The sequence below is a fragment of the Falco peregrinus genome, chromosome 5 (assembly GCF_023634155.1).
Source record: "Falco peregrinus isolate bFalPer1 chromosome 5, bFalPer1.pri, whole genome shotgun sequence".
Lineage (NCBI taxonomy): Eukaryota > Metazoa > Chordata > Aves > Falconiformes > Falconidae > Falco > Falco peregrinus.
Window position 1 is genome coordinate 36451803 of NC_073725.1, and position 20402 is coordinate 36472204.

Below are 20402 nucleotides of genomic sequence, written 5' to 3' on the forward strand. Positions count from 1 at the left end.
GCAGTTAGGTCCCTCTCCTGGTTGGTGGCACTTCTCACTCTGCAGAGAAATGTTGCAGCAGGCTCATTGTGGAGGTGTCTGGGTCCTGGGAAGGACAGGTAAACAGGTATTTTTCTGGGCCATGAAGTCTCATACCTTGAGTAGAAGGAGGAGAAAGGAGAGGTCTGAATGCCTTTTTCTACTTCATCCTGACACCATTGGAGTCCCTCAGGACAAGATCCTAGATCCCCACTGAGCACAGTGGGTAGGAGCAAATCAGTAAAAGATAAGGACTCCGGAGGGACCCACATACACACAAACACATACTGTTATCCAGAGCTTTTGACTTCTCACTGTGACCCTGTGTTTGCTCAAAGAGTTTAAAAGTAACAGTACATGATGGCATTAAGGTATTATGATGCTTTTTTTTAACAATTTTTTGACTATGAAAGTTCAAAATTCACCATCATTTGCAATGGAAAATTATATTCCATGATGTTTTGCAGGATTTTTTGAGGGGGGGTTAACTATTGTGATACTTTCCAGCTTTAGCTTAATAGCTGTTTGGCTCAAAATAAAACATTGCATACAGAGCACTAGAACTTCATATGTTTATCTTGGGCTAGAGTCTGATCATTAGCACATCCAGTAACAGCCATGAGTGGGATCTTTAAAATACATGTAAGGCACCTTTGAGCAAAAGCAGTGATGGTTTGCTTCTTTATAAAGCTTAACTGTTCATAGAAATCCCAGTGTATGACGTCCCTACGTAAAGCCAGTTTTCCTTTGAATGACTGGGTATTTGTAGGATGAGAAAACATGGGGGCGGAGCCACTAAGAAGTTCACATTTTATTATATCTCTTAACACATGTTTAAGGCATCTTTTTACATAAACTCACCTAAAAATAAAACTGATTGTTTGTCTCTCTTGAGCCATTCTCAAGCTCATGTTGAAACTGGGACTGCTTTTATTTGCATTGCATGCCGATAGCTAGCTCAGTAGTTGGAGATCATGAAGACACAATTTGCTAGTTACTGGAGCTGAAATTAGAAATTCTTTTATGCTTAGGAAGACCCCAAGTAGCACACTAAACTAATTCTACACTGATATGGAACTGATTGAACCCATTCCAGTGAGGTGGCTGCTGGCAACCAAGAGGAAAGTAGAAGCAGCAGGAGGAAGCAAAGCAAAAGTTGCAGTAATTCCGTCTAGTTTTGAGATCCCATTAGCAACTGAAGTGATGACATAGGGAAGACAACAGTGTCCCCTACTGCTTTTCCAAAGTGTAGTTGCTGGAAGAAACATATAAGAAAATGCCTAAGTCCTTCCAAAAGACAGATGTCCTTCAAAGAAATTGTTCAGGTTCCTAAAAAACCCAAACCAAACAAAAAAAAAACCCCAAACACCCCCCCCAACAAAACAAAACAAAACCACAAAAAAAACAAACAAAAAAACCCCCAAATAAAACGAGGGAGGAGAAGGAAGAAAAATCAGATAATTATCTACTTGACAGGTGACTTCTTTTGTTTACATTTAAAGATTGAAAGGCTAATGGAAGTGCTTATTGTGATGCTTAACATGACAATCCTGATACATCTGTGATACGTATCCACTAATAAATCACCTCAGATACATTTTTTTTTTTTTTTTTTTTTTTTTAGAGTTGTTAAATGTAACTTGTGAAGAGGAGTGGTAATAGCATACGTAGGAGCAGCTTGGCAAACTAGAATACATATATGCATTAGGAAAGGTTCCTTTTTCACTTGCATGTGTAAGTGAAAGGTCACTACTTGAACAGGAAGGTTCCAAACACAGTATTCAAGCAAAATCACACCATTCATGTGTACCCCCAACCAAGCTGTAGAGCCATCTGAACATACACTAGCACTTAAGTGAACTGTTTTGGCTGTGTATGTTTTTTTCATTGCTGGTAAAGTGTCAGTAGTTGTATTAATCCATCTGCCGTTGTGGAACAATTTCTTTAACATGTTCCTCTCCTTCCTTTCCTTCATGCCTTTCCCCAGGTTAGCACTACGTACTCCTTTGAGTAGATTATATCAAGAAGTGGAGACTTTCAGATATAGGGCCATCTCAGACACATGGCTGACAGTAAACCGAATGGAACAGTATCGGACTGAATACAGAGGAGCTCTACTCTGGATGAAAGATGTGTCTCAGGAGCTGGATCCAGATCTTTATAAGCAGATGGAAAAGTTCAGGAAGGTATGAAGTTTCCTGTAGCATCCTAGAAGGGGATGCCTGATGAATGACAATGAAGCATGGTTTCAGTTCTTCTGAGGAAGGCATAATTCAGCAGCACTAAGGATGCCATTTATCGTAACTAATCTTTTCTGTGTGACAGAAGTCCAGTTAATCTGATATGGAATACAGTATCCCTCACAGAGTTGCTGAAAGGAAAGATACAGTAGTAGGAAACAGCTTTTTCCAGTAGTCAACTTCAACCTAAATCTTTATAATTTAAATAATATATATTTTTAAAGAAGGTTATCTATTTTTAAATACTTAGCTGCAATACCTGAGTGGCTAATGGAAGAAGATACGTGTGCTGCCAGCTGGGGAAGGGAAAACTGTTTTTTGCAACTGAAAAGTACAGAATAACACAAATGCTATAATATCTGCTGCTAAACTTTTGGGTGTAGTTAAAGAGCAACATCTACAGAATTGGCTGTTGTTGGTTTTAGGGGAGGAGCTGCAAATGTGGAATTTGTTTTTAAGTTCGTCGTGCAGTTCAAGCATGACTCTTAGGCAGCTGCTAAACACTAAAACTGCTAAGAATGCATTCTCCATAAATCATCTTCATTCAGTATCACTCAAGTTTGCTAAACTCCTCCCCTCCCAAAGGGCTTCCAAAAATCACAAGTCTTAGGTGGTAGTTGCAGGTTTGCTACCAGGTGCAAGTATAGAATTTATTTGGACTGACCTGCCCTAGTCAGTTCAGGAATGCTCATGAGAAATTCACATTTGCTAGTGAGACACTAGAGCTGATTTTGTTAAAAAGACTGTAATGTTCACATTTTGCTGTTCATACATCTTGATTATTAGGAGCAGTTAGGATCCTAGGTATAAAATGCTGGCTTGTGCTTGGAGTAAAGGCAGTAAAAAAAATGTACTGGAAGTGTGTGATAATTGAAAGCAGAGGCCTAATAATAGAAATAGTATTAAAGTGTATATATGCATGTGGCTCAGAGATGGGTAGTGTACAAAAGAGAAAACCCTGTTCATTGATGGTTTAAGCAGCCTGTAGCTGAAAGTGTTTGGAGATGAAAGATGCTTAATTTGGGATTTTAAAAGCTTGAATAAACCATCCTAACGGGAAATGGCTGGCATGCATCTAGGCTTCGCTATTTTTTGTAAACTGAAGTGGTGACAATAGCAATTAAGGAAGGGATGGAAAAATGAAACTCCAGCTAGTCATCTAATCTTTATTTAATGCTTCAGTACAGGATATTCCTGTAAGTCTTGTGGCACCAGACATATATTTTATTATGCCTTGTGGGAAATGTTCATAATGGCATGTTCTTGCAGGTAAAGTAATTGGTATGGTCTTGGCCTCAGCCAATTGCTTATGTATGTTTGATTTATTAGAAAAACACTTAAAAAATGTAATGTTAGAGTGAATAAAGCAGTACTAGTAATGGTCATACAAAACTGATTTATAGCTTTCTTGCAAAACAAATGCTATGGAAGGTATAAATTATATAAATGGCAAAGTAATTAAAATAACGTATGCTTTGTACAGCGAGCTGCTGTAATTGTTAGATGTGAATTTTTGGCCATCTTGGATTGCTGTGCTTCAAGGTCAACAAAACCAAGATTTTTTTAAAAACTTTTTTTTAAAGGTCTCTCAAAACTTAGTAGTAAAACTGGAAATACTAATTATTTTGGATTATTTCTAGGTCTGAAATGAGTTATATTCTGACATAAAGAAATAACGAATGTAGATTCTAAAATTCTGTACTGTTACCTCAGTTTAAAAAAAGTAAAAATTGGAGAAAGTCTGTTTTTTGAACGGTTTTTGAACCGTTCTTTCTTTGGACTGGCTGTCAAGTGAAAACATTTCAGATCACACCGTAATGCAGAGAACAAAAAGCTCTAAATGTTGTAGCAAACAAAGTAAAGAAATGCCCTTGGTATACGCTTCCCTACATATCCCATCTGTGCAACAGGCATATCAAACTAGTCTTTGAAGATTTTAACACTTGCAGAAAGTAAACTTTTTTTCATTTGGAAAAAAACCCCACCCCACAACATTACAAAAATAAAATCCTCAAGCATAATGTACGTAGATAGCTGCTGCTGAGCAAGGCACAACAGTTTGTTTTTAGTGCTTTACAAATGTAGTGGGCAAACAAAACTAATGGTGGACACGTAGTCCTAAATAAGTAAAGGAGTTTTATTGTCTTTGTGTTCTATCCTTTCGTGCAGATCTTAATCATGCCATAGTGTGGCAGTGTAATGCTGGGTTTTTAGGGCTTTTTTTGGATCTGTAACAACAATTTAAGAAGTCCTGCTAGTTTTGTGTTGACAAAGATGTAATTACTAGTGTAAGGTTTTTGGTTATAAAATAGTGTTTGATCTGATGCTGCATATCTAGTAATACACTGGCAAGTAGTTAATGAAGCTGATCCTCTTGGAGCACTTGAAAGAAAGTTTTCTTCATTCTTCTACTTGTAAAAATCCTAACTATTACTTTAGTTAACATCTTTTTTATTTCGAGTAAAATGTGCTGGTTTAGTGATCTTTAATGCACCTGGTGCATCAGCAGTATTTATATCACTTGGCTATAGGACTTTTTCAAGTATGTAGCCTTTTATAATGTAATCCTAAATGTATCTCTGTGTATACAGATATGGTATTTGTTTTTGGAGACCAAAGCTAAAACAATCCAGATGGGTTTTTCATACCTTCCCTCAGAATAACTCAGGCTAAAAGATCAATGGTTAAGTCAGTATTTTCAGAGCTGATAAAATCTGAGTTAAAACATTGGCATTTTTGTAGCTCACTTTCAGAACAGTGAGGTACTTGAAAGAATTTTCTAATGCTGTTTTCAAGGCATCAGTCTAAATATGCAAGCCCCAGAGCACTGCAGAACAGCCTTTTTACATTGTTTGAAGATATCCATGTGATTGTAGCTACTTGAGTCAAACCAAGGAAACAGGTGAAGTATTTGGTTTTCCCTGCAGAGTTCTATAAATGCTATGTAGCTTCATTCTTTTTTTTCCTTTTTTTTTTTTTTTTTTTGCTGTTAATGGGTTTTATGCACACTCCAGTGCTGTTCTAGATATAGAGGTCTTCCCCCCCAAGTTTTGAGTTTGAAGTGTTTGCTTGAGAGAATCTAAATAGTACCTTGGCAATGCTGTGATATTGAAAAGAATTTGAGTGAGTTAATACCCCTTTACCAAATTGTTCACCACTGATGAGGTTTTTAAGGTTCTTGAATCCAAGGTGTTTTATCTGTCTGGTGACTGTACACTACAGCATGAGCTCTGCCGTGATGTAAAAATATAGAGCAAATCACCTAAGTGCTGATAGACCCCCAGTGTCCTGCCTCCAGCTCCGAAAAAATTAAGGTGTTCTATGCATTTCCTGAGAAGGGACATGCCAATATGCAGAGTGATATGCTATGATACGAGGCAACAGCCTCCCAGTGCAGCTTACAGGAACACTGAAGAGACTCTGCTGTTCAGTTTTACTTAGCTATCTCAGATGCCTATGCAGTGCAATATAGACTTTCTCATCAAATCTAGACATTACAGTGCTACCGCTAACATGTAAAAAATGGGAACTGAAAAAATTATCATGCTGACCTTTAGGTTAACTAAGAAAAATTACGTCTGTGACATGGCAGGATATATATCTTGCTACAATGATAGAGCAAATTAATCCTTTCTGTATTTGTTTTTTGCTTCTGTCATTCTTCTGCTCCTCTGCTTCCCCTTCCGAGGCTTGAACCAAAGCTGGAGTATCTTTGTAAATACCCAGTGGCAGTGATGTGATATGTGAGACAAGCTGCGCTGCAGCAGTGTACTCGGAACTGGTTACCTGGAGGGTTGGGCTCTCTTTCTCCCTGTTGTCTAGTCATCTCTGCTTTGCCAAAGCTTCTTTCCTAGGAGTTCTGCTTCGGTATGAACCAAACAAAGCTCAGATGGGACAAAAAATAGGTTGAAGCTGTGTAATTGTAAGGAATGATGCATGGGCTGGTTGCAGCAGAGCTTTCTAAATGCTTTGAGATTGAACTGCTTGGCGTACGGTGTGTCCTGTATCTGTCTCTGTGGTACTTGGATATTACAGTAATAAATATCTGAGTTTGTAAACAGTGTGCATTAGATAGGGTACTGTCTGGAAAGAGTTGGGTTACGATCAATATATTTGCGTGGGATCTGTGAGGGGAAGAAGTAGCATGGTTTGTGCTGGGCCTTCTTGTTCTTGAAAATTAGAAAGTCCCTACTCCACAGTGCAGGGCCCTGAACTACCTCAGTGGTGTTAAGGAAGGTAGAATAGATCGTACCACAGAGAAGAATTGTTGGAATATTCCTGACAATATCCTAAATGATTATAGGACCCTTAATGCCTAGCTGTTACTTTGCATGCAGCTGTCAAGAAACTTGCAAGCTTGCAGCTGAGTTGTTTCGGCAGTTTACTTCAAGTTCTTCCTGGTTGTAGCACACTCTATACTTGAAACAAAATTATTGCCCTTAAGTGGCATTTTAAAGATAAATCTGGCAAGAGAAAAAGAAAAGCAGTGAGAAAAAAACAACTTCAACAAGAAGAACTCATAAAAATAGCTTAAACTATTGTTTTTATAAATGTCCTAACATAGGGAGTGTCTGATCTATGCAAGTTCTCTGTTAAGTATCTTTTATGAAATAAAAGTTAAAGCTTTTGTGGACAGCTGGGTAATAATGAAGATCTAAGTAAATCCATTGATTAAAAGGTCACAAGGGAAACACTGAAGTGTATGTATTCATTGTAAAGATCTCCGCAAGCATGGGTAAGATATATCTGCTGCAGCCTTACAGGTAATGCTGGGGAGCTACATCCCTGTTCCCTTGCTGTCCCCTTGCTGTCCCCTTGCCTGCTTGCAGTGCCTGGTATGAGTGTATTTTGGCTTATGTGATGATGCAAGGGGCTGCAACATGCTACAGCATCATCTGCTACTCACCTATTCATTAACATCAACTGCAAACAGCCCTGCAAACATGGAGGCACTGTGGAAATGTGTTGGAGCTTTTTTTGTTTGTTTTTTGTTTTGTGTTTGTTTGGTTTTATTCTCTGTTACATTTGAAAACTCTTGGAGAGCTGAGAAAATACAAAAGCCTAAGGAAGGAGAAGAAACAAATACGATGTTGATCTTTGACTTAAGAACAGACTTGGTAGTTGCCATCCTTGTAAACTTAATTTCAGTTCCTGTTAAAAAAAAAAAAGAAAATTAAATCCACAGGCATTTAGAGTCTAACAAACTGAAAAGTAAGTAAACAACACAGCTTTATAAATAACATCACAGATTCTTTTTATTATTTTCCATTTTTTATCAAAGTGTTATATTAGTAGGAAGAAACTGCAAATCTGGATTGTTGCAGTGCCTTATGAGCAATTACTGGAAAAATGTATTTAACTTTGCTAGAAAAATAAGATTTCTCAGGAGCTGAGAGTTGAGAATACTGGCTGAGGGACACTAAACAGAGTTTCAGAGGATCATACAATATAAAGATGGAAAATACCTTAAAGATCAGCTAAACTCTTTTCCTGCCAGGGCAAAATTGTGCATTTGTAGAATATTTTCCAAGTGTTTTTTTACATCTAATAAATACAATTCAGTTGAGCATAACACTCTTAGAAGTTTTGTGGATATTGGTGATGTTCTAGTTCAATTATTAAAAAATCAACTAAAAGAAAATGTGCTAATGATAATTACATCTGCAGACAATATTGAGCTGGAAAGTGTTTTGGTTTTTCAAGCAGGAAGCTGTACCAAAGAATAATTCTGTTGGCCATTGCAGTCACAGTGGTGTAATCAATAGACTCTCAGCTGCCATAGTTACAAATAGCAGTGTAAGTGATCGATGTTAGAGCCAGCTATGGTAGTCACTGTTTACCAACTTTGGTTTTTAAAAAATTAAAAAAAAAAAAAGTCATGGAGAGCAGTTGTGTCTGTTTCTTTTTAGGTGATACTTCCACATTAAATTCCAGCATTAACCTCATCTGGAAAACTTAAAGCATGTTTGCCTTTAGGTGGCAAAAATGTGGGCCTTTGCATGTGAGAGAGCAGATGATTGTTGTGCTCAGGAAATGTCAGAAAGATTTGAGTAGCATTAGTAGACCACACAGTTAGATATGTGTGGCACTATAATGTGAAAAATAATGCTGCCTTTCCTAATACCTGTTAGGAACGTGAGATGGTAAAATCTATCACTTTGATAGTCTGTCGCTCTTAGTTCAAAATCTTCCCTTAAAAAAAAAAAAAAAAAAAAAAAAAAAGCTACCCCCACCCCACCCCCCAGTCTGTTTGCTGATTTGGGTTGCTGCTGCGTAGTAGATGAATAGGTGAGATTCCAGGATATCCAAGATCTCGCTGGATCTTTCACTGCAAGATAGCTGCATACTCTAAAATTAGTAAGGTGGTGTCATACTGCACTCGAGATCCACATCTTAGTGTAGCAATGTGGTGTAAAGAGATAACAACATGCTCTTACAATATGATGATAAGCAACACCTACACGTATCGCTTCTTGTGACATGCCTGTGCCACCAAGAACATGTTTGATTTCATTCTGTTAGGGAATAGCAGTAAGAATGTTATTTTGTAATGGTTTTTATAATATGAAAGTATATAGGGTTGGCAATGTTAAATTTAATGACTTATTTAGCAATTACGATAGCGAACATGAAAAAGTGGTCTTTATACACAACTGTAGTTTTTGCTTTGTCGTTATTGTCTCTCCTTGGAAAAGCAAATGGAGTTTCAGTGCTGAGCATGTTTTCTCTGTGCAGTTTCACTGTAGTGCTTTTTCCAGGTTCTCCAATGTCAAATTTGGTAACACTAAGTGGAAAAACCAAAACATTCCAAGGTACTATACATGCAAAATGCTCAAGCATTTTAAGGCAGTTGTGAAAGATGCACCTTTTTTGAAAACATGACCTTAGGTAGAAATGTTCTTCACAGTGTAGACATTTTATAGACTTTAATTACTATTTCAAGTACCATTTGTAAGAATCGGGGTAGACAATAAGAATCGATGATTTTCTGAAGCCATTTCATGTATATTAAATATCACTGATGATTGTTGCTGCGTTAAAAGCAAAGTAACAATGTGTGATGGAGATGCCCTTTTAAAAGCATAATAAGAGTATGCCACTTAAAAATAGAAACAGGCTTCTTGGAACAGCTTACATCATCTTAAGAGGTATTGCTTGTAGATCATAGTTGCTTTCACAGGTTGATGTTTGCCCTTGAGAGGCAGTTCATCATCTGTTCAGGTTTTTTTAAGGAAAGAGTCTGAGGTGAGACTTAGCAAAATGGCTGTAGGGTAGAATAAAATGAAGTGCTAGACTATGGATACAATGCATCTTCTAACCATGTAACCTAGCTGAAATAAAAAAAAGGTATAGTCAGTGGTTTAATTGTGCATTTTCAGACTTGTATTTATTTAAAGAAAAGTCAGGCAGACATATCCTAAAAATGTCTGTTTACATAAGTAGCAGAACTTGTAATGTTTCAACAGGATACAACAATATATATTCTAAAAAATCAGTGATTTAAATCAATAGTAATGTTAAGTCCAACTTTAATGTAACAGTTATTAGCCCCAGCATTAAAAAGGCACTCTCAAACATGATGTGACAAAAATCAAGCTCCAAGAATTTTTCTCGTGTCTAATTACAGAAATATGTAAGCATTAAATGTAATACTGATTATTATTTTTTTAAAAAAGAAAGGAACAACTGAACAGTTTTCACTTAATTATTCTGCTGTGGTTTAGTCTTAGAATGAAAAGATGATTGCCTAGACAGTTTCTGTTGCTCACATGAAAACTGCAAACTGGTCTGTGTGGGCAAAGCCCTTACCCCATGTGGATCATTATGTGAATTCAGAACCTAAATGAAGTGTAAAAATGTAAACAGAGGAGGTTGTGAAAGGAGAAATGAGATTTGGAAAATTCCCTTAGCCTTAATAATCTGAAAAAGCTAGGAGGATAGCTAAAGAAATATTTTTTAAAAATAAATGAAATACAGATGTGACAGAACTGAGAGAATTCTGCAGGAGAGAAGAATAAACAGGAAGGGAAATACAGCTGTTGGGAAAAACATTGTTTACACAAGAGAACCAAGTTTTTCTATGGTCACCACTGCCCAGGAATTCTTCTTACACTTTCCTAAAATGCCTGGGCACATACATAATGTAGTCCATCTGCTTTTACTTCATAAGGCTTTTGCCGTTCAGTTATATGCTGCGTAGGCTCTGAATGATTACAAAGATACTATGCTAGATTTTTCTCTTTCAGATAATGAAACCAAATTGAAGATAGGATTAAAAAAAAAGCCAACAAACAAAAGGTACTGTTCTAAGCAGAAAAATGACTACTATGCCATTTCATCTCTGTTTTAGGGATGTTCTGTCTGAACCCTGTTTAGGATTGAAATTTTGTTTCTTGTGTAATAGCACAGTATGAAGTCTGAAGAGCATTACAGAAAGATTTGGGTGGTTGGTTGTTGGGTTTTTTTTTTACAATTACAATCTTTCTGAGTTTGTATCTGGACAAAATATAATTAGTTTTGAGGGAAACAAGGCATACTTATTGATGTATTAAATGCCAACCAGGAACAGCAATAATAATGCACGGGATTATGTGCAGCACACATTGTGTTACAAATTAATCATGATTATTAGTAGAATGACATTTCACATTCTGTGCTGAAAGAGGTTGAATAGAAAACAAGTCCCAAAACCACAACTTATAATACATAACTTATATATAAGATATATAACTTACATATGTAACTGCATTAGCGCTGTAGACAGTGACTTTGCACTCAGGAGAGTGAGAACATCTGGAGACAAAATACAAAAGGCAACTTGGTTGTCACAGTGATCTAGTTAAAGGTATCTTTCTTGGAGTGTTGGTGTCACATCCAGCCAGGATTTGCAACGTATCTTTCAGTGGCATTCCTTGGCACTTTGTACATTTGCCTATCCCACCACACTCTGCAATGGCCAAGAGGATCTTGCAGGCCAGTTTACTGATTTATGATGCTTTCACTGGGGAAAAGGTTACTGCACCTGAACTTGAGCTTTTCATACAATATTTCCAGGTTTTGGATGCAAAGAAATGAAAAAACATAAATGACATTTTCTAACTATGAGGACAGTGCACCTAAAGGAGTCAAGAAGACCTCCGAAATGTCTTCAGTAGATGAGATAAACTGAACTGTGCAATTACTAGATGCATAAAATCTTGGGCATAGTAGAGAGACTCGTTTTATGCTATATTACAGTTTTCTTTACATTGCCCCTCTGGTCTTTCAGTGTTCAAAGGTAGTAATTACCTGTCTCCATTTCCTGCAGGGGCTGTCTAATTGGTCTCCACTTGCCAGCATCCCCCCCTGCACTATGTGTGCCAGCCATCCTTGGCTCTCAGATTGTCTAATATGATTAACACAGTTGAGTTAATGATAAACTCAGAGCAATTCTCAGCACTTTTAACTCGTAAGTCCAGGTTACCTCTGGTTTAAAGTTCAATATGATCCTGCAGACCTGAAAACTTACTTCTATGCTTTTGCCATTTATTTTGGTAAGCCTGCTTCTTGCTACAAGTATTTCAGTCATTTTTGGCAACTCATAGACTTTCATCTTACTAACAAAATGTGACTCTCTGTTTCCAGACTACATAAAATTCTTTGCATCTGTGCAAAGAACTGCTGGATTTTATCAGCTCCCTTGTATGAGGAGAGGAGATGTTCAAAGTTAAGAGGATCAAACTCTTCCCTAAAGAGAGAATGTATTTTCATGCGTGGAAATGTGCACCCATTTGTAGTTTAGAATAGTATGTGTCCAAGCATGCTGTTGTGGTAATTACTCACAGCTGCAGACTGACGGATGCGTGCTCACTACTAGAACTACATTTGGGGCTCGGTGTAGAAGTCTGTCCCCAAACTCTGAAGTAATGCTATTTAGATGAACATAATTCTGTATGCAATTTAAGAGTCTCCTGGTCACATAAACAGAAAAATCATTGGTGATTATTTTCTCTGTATGTCCTTGCTTCAAGGTCTGTATTAGTGTCAACACGGTTGGGTGGTGGGTGGTTTTTTTTTTTCCTTTCAACCTAGTGAAGCACACATCCTGGGTTTGGCTAATACTGAAACTTCTTACCAACAAAGTTGAGGCATGTATCCAGGCTGCTTAAAGTAGAAAAAAGCAGACCTTCAGACAAGGCTAGAAGCTATATATTTATTGACTTCCCTTCATTTAAATTGTCATTTCATGTTTGCTCCCTTTTAAAAATAACTTGCATTTTCATCCAAGCTGTAAAAGTGAATAGAATTACTGTGGTAACCTTTCCATTTTAATAGCTTGAGGAACGTGTTATGTTCTGTGCTGGCTGATAATCAGAGAGTAGCCAGAAGGTGTGAGCTCTGAGGGGCAGAGCTGTTCTCATACACACTTTGTTCCTGTAATGACCCAATGTGAACGAGTTGGAGTACAGACAGCCTCTCCTCCTAGCTCTCTGCTGTCACATACCTATCTGCATGAAAATTCCCTCCTTTGATACAGTTTGAAGTTAAATAGAGTAACTAGAAGTTGTTTGGGTTTATGCTGGAGAAAAGTAGAGGAGAGGCCTCACGCAGCCAGCAGTGGTATCAGCTGGGGTGTAGCTGCTGTCTGCAGCCCTCTGCCCCCTGTACCTGCCTTTGGAGGAGAGCTGTGGCTGGCTGGGTGGAAGCTGCTGAGGTCAGGCCCTACCCTGCATAAGGCGTGGACACATTCATTCGGAGCTGATTTCTTTCTGCACAGGCAGGAGATGGGGAAGTTGATAGGTAATGTGTAAGGAGCATGGGGTATTTGAACAGTGAGGAAAGATTTTTGGAAAGGAGAAGCGAGGAGTACACATAGCCCTTTTTCCGGGAAAGTGTGTGGCTATGCAGAGATGCTGCTTTTTGGAAAGATGGAGCCTAAATGAAGCTGAGCTGGTGCACAACTCTTTGTGAACACTTACTGCATTTTGATAATAGCATCTATCAATTTAGCTTAAAAATGTATTTTCCTCAGCTTAAATTCAAGTAAACAACTCTTAATTAGATATAAGCCTTGTGTAAACACTCTTAACATCTGTTTAATTCAAAATAATTTTTAAAACAGTTAAGCTGCAGAAGAGTGACATACCTCCTCTGTTCCTAGGCCTGTGGGCTCAGAAGCTCTTGAATCTTTTAAGATGGGGTGACTCAGTACCGGTTTCTGGCTTTGCCTGATTTTTATGTTGTGATCTTAATTTCAGTAATGACTTTGAGTGTGGTTTTGAAAAATTGAAGACTGTTGCTGCTTTCAGCTTCTTAAATTTAACAAACTTTGCTTCATTTTGCAGTAAATGGTGGTTGGGGTTTTGAAAGTGATCTGCATCTTATATTTGAGAGTTGGTTGCATCCTGTGTTTGACAGAATTTTTTTTTTTAAAAGCTTGTAAATTGTATTTTCTGTGTATATTCTATTTTATACCTTGTTGCCATGAACTCATTGCTGGTAGAGCAATTGGATTAATATTCTGGAACTGCACTGTGCTGCTCTGTTTGTGAAAGCTGTTGTGAGGCTTAAAGATTTTGTTTTCTGATTCTTGGTTGGATGAACTTGCTGGATTGTGCTGAGAAATGTAACTTTGATCAGGGCTGTGTCCAGCTGCTGCATAGGTGGAAAAGATTTTGCAGAGGCTGCTCTCTCACCAAATGGTGTGCTATGATGCTGGAGGGGCAGAAATCAGGAAAGAGGAGGAAAATATCTCCTTAATTCTTGGTAATTCCTTAGAAAAAAAACTTCAGAGGTTTTCTGTGGCTGTTGGGCTGTACCTTTTAACCTGGTGTTTGGTGTGGTTGGTTGGTTGTTTTTTTTTTTCCTGTGAAGGGAATAAATTATTTTTTAATAATGGAGGAGGAAGTGTATTCCTACTGCTGCAGGGCAGCTCTTCAGAAAGTTGTTACTCAACACAGAGAGCAATATTACTTGCCACAGAAAGTTTTCATGTCTCAGAGAAATTTGATTTGGATGTCACAAGACTTCGCTGCTGCAAAGACATGTTTGGATCCAGGTCTTTGCACTACTATGATATTGGTAGCAGGGAGGAAAAGATGTCAAATTCAAGTCAAAAAAGTAAGGCAAGGGAAAAGACACATTCTCTTGAGACACCTTCAATTAGAATACCTTGTTGATTGAATAGCAGGAAAACTTTTGGCATATGAATTTAAAGTATCTTTAATTGATGGGCCTGTTCTGATTAAATATCTAACCCAGCAGTAGGGCTGCTCCAACAATATTTTTAGCAAACTACCTTATTAGAAATAAAAAAAAAGGGGGGGGGGACGGGGAATTAGCTATATATACTTTTTCCCAGAGGATTAATGTAGACAATAACACTGTTCAGTGTATCACTCCCCTCTTAAATATAATGAGTAAAAGTTTCACTCAGCAGACAACCCCTTTAGGACTTGAATGAGGAGAGAGGAGTGTTGCCTGCATGCTTGGGCAATGAATGCCGGAAGATAAGCTAGGCCTGTCCAGGTAGATCCTGTAGGTTTTGGCAATCTGTTTCTAAAATGAAAACCCAAGGTCTTTATATATGTGTGTGTATATATATGTATATATATATGTAATGTAGACTTCTGTACAAGGGGGTACAAAATTTTATGGAAGTAGTGAGATCTGAACTGCTCCTCTGGACTGCAGTTATAAAGAAATGTTGGAGCATCTCAAAATCGCCCCCACCCCTTCTCTAAATGAATCTGTGTGAATGCAAAGCTGTCATACAGTTACAATATGTGAAGCATTTTTACGTGCTTTCTGTTATTCAGGCATGTTTGGGCGTAGGCAGTGCTTGAATACACCCTGGCAATTGAAACTGAGCACTTGTATAGTTATAAAATTGTATAACTCAAGGTACTTTTGAATTGTGATAATGGCAAATCTGCTGTTACATGGTGTTAAAAAAATTACTACCTTGATGGAAAAGCTCATTTGAAATATCAGTGCTGCCTTAGACCACAAAATAGAATTCTCCCACCATGAGAAGGCACTAAGCCAGTCTGAATCCAGCTTAGCAAACTCACAAACCCGCCTTGACCTGCAAACATGCCTGGGGGTTACCTTATTCTTAAGGGTGGACATGTTAGTTTAAACAAAAATCCACTGTCTGCCCATCATCTCTCTTCGCTGGTGACCAGTGCTAGCAACCAGGGACCTTGCATGGAGCAAATACACAGTGGCTTTTTTTTTGTAGCACTGTGAACGGTGGAGGTATCATAAGATAGAGTGTTTGGATTTTGTCTATACAATTGTCTAGTTGCATTTTGAACCAATGTAAATTCTCACCACCACAACAGATTGCTGTGATCGGAGAGCTGCCCTACTGACAGAGTTGTGTAAAGATCCATGTCCCTGTGTTGTACTCGAATGGCTAGCTTGGTATATGGCCCTCTGTTTTCTGTGTTGGCTGAAGTCTGGTCTTTTACAACTGTTGTATGTGTGGTATGATGGACTTCCATCATACTCCTCCTTAGTCATCTCGCTTTTCTGGGCTGGAAAATCCTAATGTGTCGTTCTTTTTACAGAAACTCATTTACATCTTTGATCAGTCATTTTGTTCTTGCCTGCTTTTTTTTCCCCATTGCTAAGCCTGAACTGATCCACTCTTGCAGATCCAACTTGGCTTTGGGTGGAAGAAAAATACAGAGTGCAAAAAAGTCTTCATGTCACTGTGTAATATTTACAGAATCACATGCATAATATGCGACGAGGTTCTCATTTTTCCCATCCTTAAAGAGACATGAGAGAGTTGAAAAAGGTACATTATAAAACAGCAGGAATAAACACAGGGCTGGGAAGGAAGTGAGGCAGTAGGAAAAAAGAGAGAAAGGACTAAGATAAATGTGTATGTGTTTGCATAAAGGAGAGAGGGAAAGCTACTTGGTAGGATTCAATTTCTGTAGTAGCTGTCATGGAATATATCAGAAGATAGTACAACCAACCTTTGTTTTTTGAAGGGGGGAAGAAAGGAAGAATATGCAAGCCAGCCATAACCTTATATCCTCACAGGGGTCAGAGAACTGTTCACATCTGCTGACTGTCAGTGGTTATGAAGTAAGCAGTTTTGACCATGGCTTACTCATTACTGCCAGGCTGGAGTTACGCGGTGTGTGAGCCAACAGGCTCAAGGCAGTAAAATTTTTACAGGCTGAGTACTGAAAAACTTAAGAGGGAAATGTGGCATAAATGTGACACAAAAAGCAAATTTCATGTTCTGCTGAGTAAAATCCAGAAAGTAGTCATGGTGCCTGTCTACAACCTGGCTGTTTGGTAAATATGATATTTGTATAATATCTTTTAGAAAAAAATCCTCTCTTGGGATTTCAAAATAGCAGTACGTAACACAGCATACCTAACACCTTTTCTTACCTTATATTTTTATATTGCTGTTAAAGGAAAAAACAAAACCAAAAATAAAACCCCCCAAAAAAACAAAGAAAAAAAAGAAGAAAAAAAGCAGCATTGTTCATTAAGCACTTTGCTCTTTAATATGGCATTCTCCTAGACCAGGACTATAGACACGGATTTGAAACCAGGAAGAAAAAGGCAGGCATCTGACCTAAAGTACTGAGAGGGTAAGGACAGGGCTAGAAATTGGGACAAAGTTACATAGGCAGGAGAAAAAAAGCACGAGTCTCTGTGGTCAAAGAAGAGAACAGAGAATGGAAGTAGTAATTTGTCCGGGATATATTTGTGTCCCAAGCACAATGGCTGCACCTCCAGTGACTGGAGATACAAGTAACGTGACAGTCTGTGTTTGGAGTTCTAGATTAAGGAGCTTTTTTGTATATTTAATCACAATTTCATCTCATTAGTATATTTAATTATTTTGTCCTCCCCAGCACCAAATTGCTAATTGCAGCTCTGCAAATATGTTTGCAAGGTTTCTGCAACAGTTTTTGTGAAGATCTTCTGTAAAGATATAGTTTAGTTGTCAGCCAGTGGCAGGAGTCTCTTGATACAGTTTGAGTGAGCACAGATCGCAGTCCACATCTCTGGCTTGAAAAACTAGATTAGGAAGAGTATCAAAAAGTGTAAAATGTAACTTAAGGACTAGGGGAAATTACTTAAAATGAGGTGTTTCTATGTCAATCTGTCTTGTTTAACAAAGAGTTGGCTTGAACATGGTGTTTAACTTGCTGGGGCTCCTCAATCTGCTGCTTAGGAATTCATCAAGAATCAAAGCTTGAAAACTTATAGTGGATGAATTAAAATGGTAAATAAGGCATGTATTTATATACTTACGATTATTATTAGCAATAAGGATTTTATTTTTTTTTTCCTGGACATCACTTAGGATAAGATTTATCTAACCTAACTTCAGACATCTGCTGTGTAGATGTCTGCACTTAAACTAATCAATAAGATCTCCCTTTATAGTCCAGTGGAGAGAAACAGGCTCTTTTAGGGTAATATGAACCAAATTCTAGTCTCAGTTGTGTTGGCTTGATCTTCATCCATTAAAACAGATCATAGGGTAACAATGTGGATGTCAGCCCTGAGCTAGGCACACCTACTGTGTCCTTCTGGAAGACATGCCTCAAGATAAATGCAGGAGTAATGTTTTGTGAGGTTAATCTACTGATTTGTTCTGGCCTTAAACTCTCTAGCCAAATACACGGCAATTGTCTAGGCACACTTTTCTAGCAAACCTGCAAAGCTTCACAAAGCTGGATCAGGTATGAATGACCAAGCAGATAGGAATCCTGCTGTGCACAGGGACAAACTGTGGCAAAACCGGAGCCAAATTAGTGACTACAGTTTTGAAGATTGCTATGGGAATTGTAATGGCTTTTTTCAAAAAACTGCTGAAATGAGCCATATCTGATAAGGACATGTGAAAACCACAGGATCAGAGAAAATATGGGATCATTTCTGGTGCTTCCTGGAGTTCAAAACTTGTTACCTACAGATACCTGAATGTTTCTAATATAGTCTTTTTAACATAATGAAAAAAGTAAATTAAGTATATATTTTTTTTAATTTAAAATAACATAAAAAATATTGGTATTTTATAAAAGTAGTAGTTTAACTAAAACTAATGACTTCTGATGTGTTTTTAAAACTATGACAACTTAATTCAACACAAATACACACAAATGTACTAAGCCCCTGCGAACCTCGTGAAGTTCAGTGAAGCGAAGTGCAAGGTGCTAAACATGGGTCAGGGCAATCCCAAGCACAAATACAGGCTGGGCAGAGAATGGATTGAGAGCAGCCCTGAGGAGAGGGACTTGGGAGTGTCAGTTGACAGGAGGCTCAATGTGACCCGGCAGTGTGTGCCTGCAGCCCAGAGAGCCAAAGGAGTCCTGGGCTGCATCAGGAGAAGCGTGGCTGGCAGGGCAAGGGAGGTGATTCTGCCCCTCTGCTCTGCTCTGGTGAGACCCCACCTGGAGTGCTGCGTTCAGCTCTGGGGCCCCCAACATAAAAAGGACATGGACCTGTTGGAACAAGTCCAGAGGAGGGCCACAAAGGTGATCAGAGGGCTGGAGCACCTCTCCTGTGCAGACAGGCTGAGGGATTTGGGGTTGTCCAGCCTGGAGAAGAGAAGGCTCCAGGGAGACCTTCTAGCAGCCTTCCAGTACCTAAAGGGGGCCTACAAGAAAGCTGGAGAGGGAATTTTGACAAGGGCATGTGGTGATAGGACAAGTGTAATGGCTTTAAACTAAAAAAGAGGGTAGATTTAGATTAGATACTAGGAAGAAATTCTTTACTGTGAGGGTGGTGAGGCGCTGGAACAGGTTGCCCAGAGGAGTTGTGGATGCCCCATCTGTGGAGGTGTTCAGGGCCAGGCTGGATGGGGCTTTGAGCATCCTGGTCTGGTGGAAGGTGGCCCTCCCCATGCCAGGGGAGTTAGAACTAGATGATCTTTAAGGTCCCTTCCAACCCAAACCGTTCATGATTCCCTGTTATATGATTATGTTGTTTTCTAGGTGGATCAGGTTTTAAAAGTCATAATTGCTAATAGATTTAAAGTACAGAACATTATCATTCAACCTTTAAAAGATTTTCAGGTTCTTCTGTTCTATGAAGGGAGATGATACTCTAATTATATATATATATATATATGAATGTATGTACTCATAGTTTAGGGTCTAAATAATGCAACTTAGGGAAGTTTCTTCAGTATAACTTCTTGAAAAGCACCTAATCTTTTCCTTTTCAAATTATAATTTATTCAGTGCCTCAGGGCAGTGGGGCATATTAGAGGCAGAAGAAAGAGCTATCAGAGTATGATCACTTCCCTGATGAAAAAACAATTAACCGCCTGGTTTTTCTGCAGCATAGTACAGCATCACAGGCACAGATGGGAACAGAACACATAAACTGTTATTTTATTTCTGTTAATTTCATGGACTTGAGAAATTCTGTTGTTTTATCAGTTGCATGCTACACACTAATTTAGCGCTGTGCATTGTATCGCAGCTATCATGTGTTGGTGTAATGTGTCTACATGAAATTTAGTTCTGTCATATAATCCTTTCCTCGCCTGGTACACAGATATTCTCCTGTCTGTAGCATCTTTAATAGCCCTTCCTGAGGGGGACAGAAGGAAAGGGGAGAGAGGAGTTTTAAATCCTATGGCCTTACCCATGAGAAATCGCAAAAAAAGCCCCCCCACAGAATTTGGAATTTTATGTAGAAGAGTTCAATTTTGTCTTCACACCAGTCAGGATATGTTTATATTTTACTGCAAATCAGTATAACCAGAAAAAAATCCCCCCAAGCCCTTCAAACTCTGTAAATTCTCAGACCAGGAGCACAGCTGAAGGCTGAAGTTTGCTTGAATGTGTTATATCCCAACAGCCAGTGGCAGCTCTAATGCTTTTTAGCTGGTAGGTGTTGCAATAGGAAAGTTTGCAGTGGACCTGGGGGTGGATGCGTGTGCACATATGCCTATAGCGTAACAGAGGTTTAAGAGAACAGCGCCACACAAATGATGGAACTGTTCAGGCTATTCCTGGTTACGTTTACAAGACAGGGATTTTTAGCTGTTTGATTTTGCAAAACAGAACAAGTGGCTGCTGTAATGTTATATAATGTTCTGATGGGGTAGACTCACTATCCTGGGGGCAAGTCACTCACCCCTGTAGGTACACAGTAAGGGCTTGTTTT

General features: G+C 38.5%; 1 protein-coding gene across 3 annotated transcripts in view; it reads left to right on the forward strand.

The window, feature by feature from the left end:
- ICA1 (islet cell autoantigen 1) overlaps positions 1–20402 on the forward strand; it is a 73593-nt gene that overhangs the window by 20491 nt on the left and 32700 nt on the right. For all 3 annotated transcript variants that reach the window (XM_055803388.1, XM_055803389.1, XM_055803390.1), the window contains exon 6: positions 2006–2204. In XM_055803388.1, the coding sequence (XP_055659363.1) occupies positions 2006–2204 (199 nt within the window). The remainder of the gene's footprint in view (positions 1–2005; positions 2205–20402) is intronic.